General features: G+C 46.4%; 1 protein-coding gene across 1 annotated transcript; it reads left to right on the plus strand.

Moving 5' to 3' along the window:
- The first annotated feature begins 561 nt into the window (after positions 1-561).
- Positions 562-4,122, plus strand: PGLS (6-phosphogluconolactonase). Its single transcript, XM_054012630.1, has 5 exons — positions 562-925; positions 1,397-1,504; positions 2,601-2,702; positions 3,266-3,406; positions 3,641-4,122. The coding sequence occupies exons 1-5, from the start codon at positions 650-652 to the stop codon at positions 3,776-3,778; spliced, it is 765 nt and encodes a 254-aa protein (XP_053868605.1). The 5' UTR covers positions 562-649; the 3' UTR covers positions 3,779-4,122.
- Positions 4,123-8,390: the final 4,268 nt, after the last annotated feature.

An 8,390-nucleotide genomic window follows, 5' to 3' on the forward strand; every position in this document is an offset into this window, starting at 1 on the left:
GGGGGAGGTGCGGTCCTTCTTGAGGAACTATTCCCTGCCTCAGAGGGACCCTGTGGGTGGCACTGGCCCTTTCTGGGGACCAAGCAACACCTTAGACTCATAGAATATCAGGGTTGGAAGGGACCTCAGGAGGTATCTAGTCCAACCCCCTGCTCAAAGCAGAACCAATTCCCAACCTTGGGACAGGGAGTCTGGTGATATTTGGTGTTTTAGGTAAAGCCCCAGCTCCTGGCAGCCTGAGACGACACCAGAGTTTTTACCCTGTGAGAGGGCAGAGAAAAGCGTGCAAGCTGAGCGCTCAGAGACTCCCCCGATGGCTTGGAACAGCTAGGGCTGCCGGGCACGCTGCCCCCGGGCCCTGGAGACTCGCACGGGGTAGGGCCCTGTTCCCATCTGGGACGCCCCGCTCCTAAGGCCGGGGTTGCCAAGCAATTTAGCCGCGTTTTTACACATCACTTCCGGTGTTGTGCGCGCTCTAACGACTCCGCTTCCGGATGTGTCCCGTGGATGTTCGTCCCTCTCCGCACTGTGCTCCTGATTCCTTTCCGCCAGCTTCCGGCTGTCTCTCGGTAACTGCCCAAACTTCCGCTCCGCCCAGCACCCTCCGGACCGGCTGTTGCCTCGCCCCGTCCCCTGCTCCGGCCCCGCCATGCCTGGCTTCGTACCCCGCCACATCTCGGTGTTCCCCTCCCCGCAGGAGCTGGGCTCCTCCCTGGCGCAGCTGGTGGCCCAGCGGGCGGCCGAGTCCGGCGGCCGCTTCTCGCTGGGGCTGTCGGGCGGGAGCCTGGTGCGGATCCTGTCCCAGGAGCTGCCCGCGGCCGCCGCCCTCTCCGGCCCTGCTGCCCCCGCCCGCTGGGTCCTGGCCTTCTGCGACGAGCGGCTGGTGCCCGTGGAGGACCCGGAGAGCACGTACGGCGCCTACAAGGTAAGGGGCCTGCGGGGACCCGCCCCGCACGGGGGGGAGGATGAGGGGACCCGCCCCGCACGCGGGGGAACCTCCTGGGGGGCTATCGGGGCAGGAATGTAGAGAAGACGTTTGTTGCAACAATTCTAGATTTTTCTGCTAAGACCAAGGTAACACATTTTTCCATGGACAAAGCTGTGTCTACACTGGGTTTTATGTCGGCATAGCTATAGTGTTCAGCAGGTGTGTGCTTTTTTTCACACCTTGACCAACCTGGCTATGTCAGCCTAACTTTTAAGTATATATGAGGCCTTAGGATCTCTGGTTCCTGTTGACATTCCCATTCACCAGCAGATGCTGTTATCTCCAAAAGTTATGAAAGTAAATGTACTCTGATTTTGTTAATTGGTAGTAGGGATAAATCCTATTATGTAAAACAATATAGCACAACTTCTTGGTTAGAATTTTGAGGGTCTTAATTATTTCTTTCAGACTCACCTCCTCTCCAAGATCTCCATCCCAGAAAATCAAGTGGTTATCATTAACCCCTCACTACCTGTAGAAGAGGCTGCTTCAGATTATGCTGAAAAGTTAAAAGAGGTATAGTGGAAAGTTTTTGTTTTGTATATCATACTTCAAGTAAGAGTGAAAGTCATTAATTTACTAAATAGGTTCCACTGGCTGTGTTACCAACAGCTCTTGCTGGTATTCAAACAGAGAATTTTAAACACTTAATTTACTTTTTACTGCTAATATTACTTGCTTTCTTACTGCACTTCAGTTAGCTAGGGGAATTAATTCAGACTAGTTTTCATGTAGTAACATGAATTTTTTGTTTCTGAATTGACAATGCTGTCGGGGAATGTTAATGTTCCACAAACACCCGGGAATATGCTACTTAAAATGCAAAAAAGTCATTAAAATGTTAATCATAGATTCTGTAAAACCTTTATTTTTTGCAAGTACAAAACCTAAATTCAGTCCTCTTGTCCTAAATTATTTCTCTGTAATAATCCTTGTGCTCCAAAATGATGGACTGCTAATAATCTTCCCAAAAGATCCCACATAGTGCTTTTGGAGTCAACTAATTTAACAAGACCACTCTTGAGTTGACCAAGACATTGAATTCCCCAAATAAACTGGGGAGGCCATCTTGGGAACCCAGGAATTGGTGTCCACTTGCATAGACTGGAATGCTGATAAGATTAAAGAAATTTAAGTTCATTTTCATGTCCTATATGATTTTTTTTTTTTTTTTTTTAATATCGCTGTGGATGAGATGTGTTTACTGTGGTGTATATGTGGTGCTCGTACTCAGGGAGGGAACTCTTTAGCTGGTGAAGATGGTGTTTGTTAGTGGGGAGGCTTTCTAGTGGAATGTGTATGCTGTTTTTAAACTAATGATGTATAATGTGTTTGAGTGGTTGCTAAACCAAAGGTGTACAGCCTACTGCTGAGCTTCTGCCATTGTAACCCAGCTGCATTCTGTGACAGTGTGTTCAATTGTGAGATGCCAGAAAGCTGTATATGTGAACAGAAATTCATTGCAGTGTGTGAGCGCCCTGTGTTCAGCAGTTATATAGCCTTATTCCTGATGTGATTTATACTTTTGCAGTGATATCTCCTTTTTCTGTTCAATGTGCTCATTTGTGCTTTCCTTTCTCTAATCTCTCTGGGTTTTTGATCCTTCTTGCAGGCCTTTCAAGGTGAGAACATGCCTGTCTTTGATCTGCTGATTTTGGGAATAGGGCCAGATGGTCACACCTGCTCCCTATTTCCAGATCATCCACTTCTGCAGGTGATTTTACAGACCCAGGGAGGGGATACTGTAAACTGGGATAAGAATGTGCATTTGTTCACTACTGTGGCAGGCCTTTTTTTCCATTCTAGTTTGTCTCTGGGTGGTAAGTTTGAGTGCATGCGTGTGTGGTTGTTTTAAGAGTTTGATGAACAGCTCTAGTTATGGCATTAGAATTTGGCAGTTGCCAGTATTTGGAATGTGATTTTTAAAAAAGGAAAGTGGGAACAAGAGGAAAAGCAGATGGAATTTGGCTCTTTCCTCTTCACTTAACCCTGATCCTTCAATCTGATTCATGTGGGTGTAACCCTGTGCCCATATGGAGCCCTGTTGACTTCAGTGGAGCTGTACATGGATGCATGAGTCTGCCTAGAAAACTTTAAAGTTGATTAATGCCGACCAGGATCTGAGGCCTGATAATGATATTTGGACTCCTTTTACTGGCTGCTTAATCATAGTTAAATAGCACAAGCTTGAGTTCAGTGAGGCTGTCCTTTGCTTTGACTCCTATCTCTGCACTGTTCTGATCCATTTTCACACTTTGGCTTTGTTTTTCATGGCAGGAAAAAGAGAAGATAGTTGCCTCTATTAGTGATTCTCCAAAGCCACCACCTGAACGGATAACTCTAACATTGCCTGTTCTGAATGCAGCACGGACTGTTGTGTTTGTTGCTACAGGGGAAAGTAAAGCTGCCATCTTAAAGGTAAGTTTTAAAAATGAAGAAAATTGATTGATGAAAACCCTAAATTTAACAAAAACAATCCATCCATCTAGTTAAAATCATTTCCCATTGAAAAAAACATTTTGATGGAAAATTTTTTGGCCAATTCTAGAGCGTTTGTTTGGCATGGTGAACACTTCCATGACTGTCTCACTGCACTATGATCCCCCTAGATTAGTGGGACTGGCAGTGCTAATGTTCTGTTTCTTTGGACAGCGTATTTTGGAAGGCGATGAGGAGAACCCCCTCCCTGCTGCTCTTGTCCAGCCTCATACTGGGAAGCTGCACTGGTTTCTGGATGAGTCTGCAGCCAAGGAGCTGACTGTTCCCTTCGAGAAGCACTCTATCTTGTAGAACCAAACACTTGGCTGGGTTTCAGGGTGGCGATTCAGGAGCACTGGCTGCAGTTCTTGCATAGAGCCAGCTCTACAACATTCCAGATTGAGGACTCTGGTTGTAGTACTTGAATGTGGCACTAAATTAACACTGTCTTTTGTTTCTCTTTTTTTAAGCAAGTGGTACTTTGTGGAGCACTGTAATAATCTGTGGTCGGGGAGGGGAGCTAAAAGACTCTCAAAGCTGGTCTCTAGCTGCAAATGGAAATGTTGGAAATTGCAGAGGAGGACAGTATGATGCAGTCTGTCTTGTGAACGGTTAATGTGTAAAGTGAATGCACAATATTAAAGATGTACATTTCAGTTTTTTGACTCTTGTTTTATCTTCAGGTAGTACTTCTTGCTTAAATATCAACTAAAGGCATGATCTTTCAGCCCTTATTCTTGTGAGGAGAGGCTGCAGGAACAGCCTCGGGATTTGGGAAACCCTTGACTCTATGGTATTTATACTCCTTTAAGGGGAAGCGATGCAGGTGCCATGGTGAGGAGGTGAAGTCTGAGGTCTGCTGACAAATGTTTGCTTGGAAATGCCCCAAACAACTTTGGAGTCAGGATAACTTTTTGTTTCACTTGACAGTTTTGTGGATCCTTTTCAGGCTCTTGTTCTCTCTCCACTGTTATCCTTTCAATGTCCAGTGGAACCGGTTCATCATAGAACACGGACGTCAGTAGTACTTGCATGTTTTTGGACCCTGGTTACACTGTTTGTGAATGGACTGTCTATGGAGAGGTTCTCTCCTCAGGTTTGCCCTGGCTACTGGCCAGAGTTACCCTGCTTGATTGGTTCCATTATGTTGTGCATAAATCTGGGTGCTACAGGATTGTATACGTTGAAGATCCTCATAGGTACACTTTGGGTTAGTGAGATATGAGAGAACCATACTTTTTAGCTTCTTGTCATCTTGCATTTCAGACAGTCATGGCCTTATGTCCTTCTGTTCATCTGTGACTATTTCCGCTGATGTCAGCATTAAGTTCTCAGGAACATACTCCTAGGACTGCAGTCAGTCCAGGAGGAATAATAATCTGCCAAAGAGCTGATTAAATTATATTGGCCTCAGAGCTATCAGTCCTGCTTTTTATTCTCTGGAACCAAGGCTAGAAGTTGGTGGTAATACTACTACTACTACTACTACTACTACACACATATATAGCCTCGAAGAGTCTCCAAGTGATTTATAAAGGGGAATAGATATTATTTAGTCCTATTTTACAGTTGGAGAAACTGAGGCAATGAGGATAAGTGACTTGCCCTAGGTCCACAGCAAAACTGGCAGAACTGGTAATAGAACATAGGAGTTAGGACTTCTAAACCGTAGATCATACATAATATGTAAATATGTTCTATAGAAGCTGGACAGAACATTGATGGGCATTTGTCTGCAAGCAAAGATATTGAAGCCAGTACTATGATCCAGAACATCTGCCTCTTCTCCTTCCATGGATGTTTTCCTTTCCTTTCCTCCAGGTAGATCTGAGAGAGAGAGAGAGAGAGCCCTGCCAGGGCATTAGGATGACAAGTCTTTATACCTCCATTAATGGATCAAACCCACAGTTCAATGTCCCTTCTCATCAACCAGTACTGTATAAACATGCCATCTTCCCCCCACAAAAAACCTCCAGGTGTCTCCTGTATGGTTCTGCGGCTTCTCCTTGATTTGTGTTGCACACTCTTCTCTTTTAGGGCATGAATTCCAATAGGCTGGGCAGAGTGTAGGGCTTGTTAGTGAGCTGTATGCTCTACCCTTCCCTTAGGTTGTTAGTTTACAGAGATCCAGATAGATTCTAACAATATTCACAATAAATAAAAAATATTCACATCCGAGGTTCTTACCACTCCTTGGCTCAGACTTTTCTGTCTGAAAGCAGCTGCAGTGCACACACTGAAACAGGAAACAGATTTACTAACAGTACTGTGAGGAGGAAATGCACCTGTACTTTTCTGCCTCATTTGACTGAGTGAAAGCTGGGTTGGGGAACTTGGAAGCTTTTTTGTTTTGTTTTTTGTTTTGTTTTTTCCCCAGCCTTTAATATCAATCCTCTTGCTTTATTGCTGCTTTCATCTTTCTTTCACTTAGGGTGTAGGTTCACCTCATGCTTCCCCCTGTGCCTGGAGCAGTCCCCCTCTGTATCTACCAAATGTTATGTTCTCTTAGTCTGTGAGGTGCTGAATTCCTATTGACTTTTGTTGGACTGGAAGGCACACAGCACCTTCCAGGATTAGGCACGTAGGATAGCAGTTCTTGGGGGCAGAGGATGAGACTTGCTGTGTTTGTAAAGCCCCTGGTATCTTTATGCACCTGTGTACGTAATTTTTCAGAGTCCCTTAATACTATTTTAAATAACAACCCCCACCCCCTTTAATAGGATTCTCATTGCACATCCTTCGCAGAAAAGATGTAATTACCTATTTTGCCATGGATTTATTTAAGCAGCATGAGAAAGTGGGGATCTCCTTGGAACTTGGAATTGGTTCAGTGAATAAAAAAGAACGGAAGTCATATTTTATTCATATTAAACTTGGAAACTAACATAGAGCACGTGTGCAGAATGGGACTTTCAAACACCCAGAATCCTGGTTATTGCTAACGCACATCTCTTCAGACATATGAAATGCACTTGTCTTTGCTCAGGACTCTTACAAGCTGGAAGTTTTAATGAGCATTTTTTGAGCTACCCGAGTTCTAAGAAAGTGTCTGGAAATGCTTCTTTATTCCATTAGAGGAATTAAGTTTGTTTCATCTTACCTCCCATGTTGTGTGTGATGTTTTTATAGAACATTGTAAGTGTCTTTTCTGCACACTTGTTGTGTGGTCCTGGATCACCTTTCAGATGATTCTCAGGCCCCTTTCTTATTTGTTTATTTAATCATCCCCACTGCTCTGTCATGCATAAAGGGTTATCTTGCTTTTTATCTAGCACAGGAGCTATTGTAAGCGCTCAATGCTTCAGCTTAAAGAGAGGGTGGAAGATTTCCTGTTTCTCCATATCCTGGAGGGTGTCACTGAAACTGGCTGCCACATAATGTTAAAAGTGGACGGTTACTGAATTAATCCTAATCAGGAGAAAGTAAGTACAGAAGGGAACTGAGAGTTGAGAGCAGGTGCTGAGCACTGACCTGTGGCATTTCCATGTGAAATCAGTCTTTAAATAAATGCTGCTTTCGGGTTCAGAAATACTTCAGAAAAGTCCCACAGTGGCACTGCTAGATTCAGTCACTGGTGCCTGGTTTGCAGATGAACTATCTCTGGCTTTTGGTGCAGTTGGAGGAAGCCCCTGAATCACTGTGAAATACTCTGTATGGATGGTGTACAGAAGGGTATAGAGCGGGAGGATGCCCTAAGTGAGCCTAGGACAGAGGTGGGCAAACTACGGCCCGCAGGCCACATCCGGCCTGCGGGACCGTCCTGCCTGGCCCCTGAGTCCCTGGCTCGGGAAGCTAGCCCCGGCCCATCCCCCACAGCTTCAGCTCGCTCGCTTCGCCGCCGGCGCAATGCTCTGGGCGGCAGGGCTGTGAGCTCCTGGGGCTGCGCAGTTGCAGAGCCAGGCCTGACCCGCTGTCTGTGCTGCGTGGTGGCGGCGGTGTGGTCCGGCTTCAGCCGGGCGGCACAGCTATAGCACCGCCAGCCACCAGTGCTTCAGGCAGCGCGGTAAGGGAGCAGGGAGCAGGAGGGGTTGGATAGAGGGCAGGGGAGTTTGGGGGTGTGGTCAGGGGCGGGGGTGTGGATAGGGATTGGGGGGGACGGGGTTGAATGAGGGCAGGGGTCCCGGGAGGGCAGTCAGGAAGGGGGAGGGGCTGGATGGGGCAGCAAGGGACAATCAGGCAGGGATTCCAGGGGCAGTCAGGGGACAGGGAGAAAGGGTGGTTGGATGGGGTGGGGGGGGCAGCGCCGTCAGGAATGAGAGGAGGGGTTGGATGGGGTGGTGGGGGTTCAGGGGCGGTCAGGGGACAGGGAGTAAGGGTGTGTGGATGGGGCAGGGGTCCTGAGGGGGCTGTCAGGGAATGTGGGGTTTGGATGGGGCAGGAGTCCCGGGGGGGAGGTGGGGCAGGCAGATAGGAGGTGGGGGCCTGGCCCCAGCACCATCCCTTAACCAGCCCTCCATACAATTTACAAAATCCAATGCGGCCCTCAGGCCAAAAAGTTTGCCTGCCCCTGGCATAGGACATCCGTGGATAAATTAGTTCATTACAGCCTGTTAGTTTATAGCTCTTGACTCTTTAGCACCTGTAATCCAAATTCTGGTGCAATAGGGCTTTGATAGAGAAATCCTTTTTTGTTTCCTTTGCACAACATTACTTCATAGTAAGTGGAGACAAGGTGGGTAAGGTTATATATTTATTTATTTATTTATTTTTTGGACCAATTTCTGATGGTGAAAGAGACAAGCTTTCAAGCTTATGCAGAGCTCTTATTCAGGTCTGTAAGTAGAGGATTTGCTAGGACAGAAATTGCAATTTGCCCTTTGCTGTTTATTGAATCAATCTGGGATTTTCACTCTTCAGTATAATCAAGGTTCCATCATGTCCATGTTCTGTGAGCTTGTTCCACTCTGTTACAAGAGGGAGGAAG

Source organism: Malaclemys terrapin, chromosome 23 (genome assembly GCF_027887155.1).
Source record: "Malaclemys terrapin pileata isolate rMalTer1 chromosome 23, rMalTer1.hap1, whole genome shotgun sequence".
Taxonomy (NCBI): domain Eukaryota; kingdom Metazoa; phylum Chordata; order Testudines; family Emydidae; genus Malaclemys; species Malaclemys terrapin.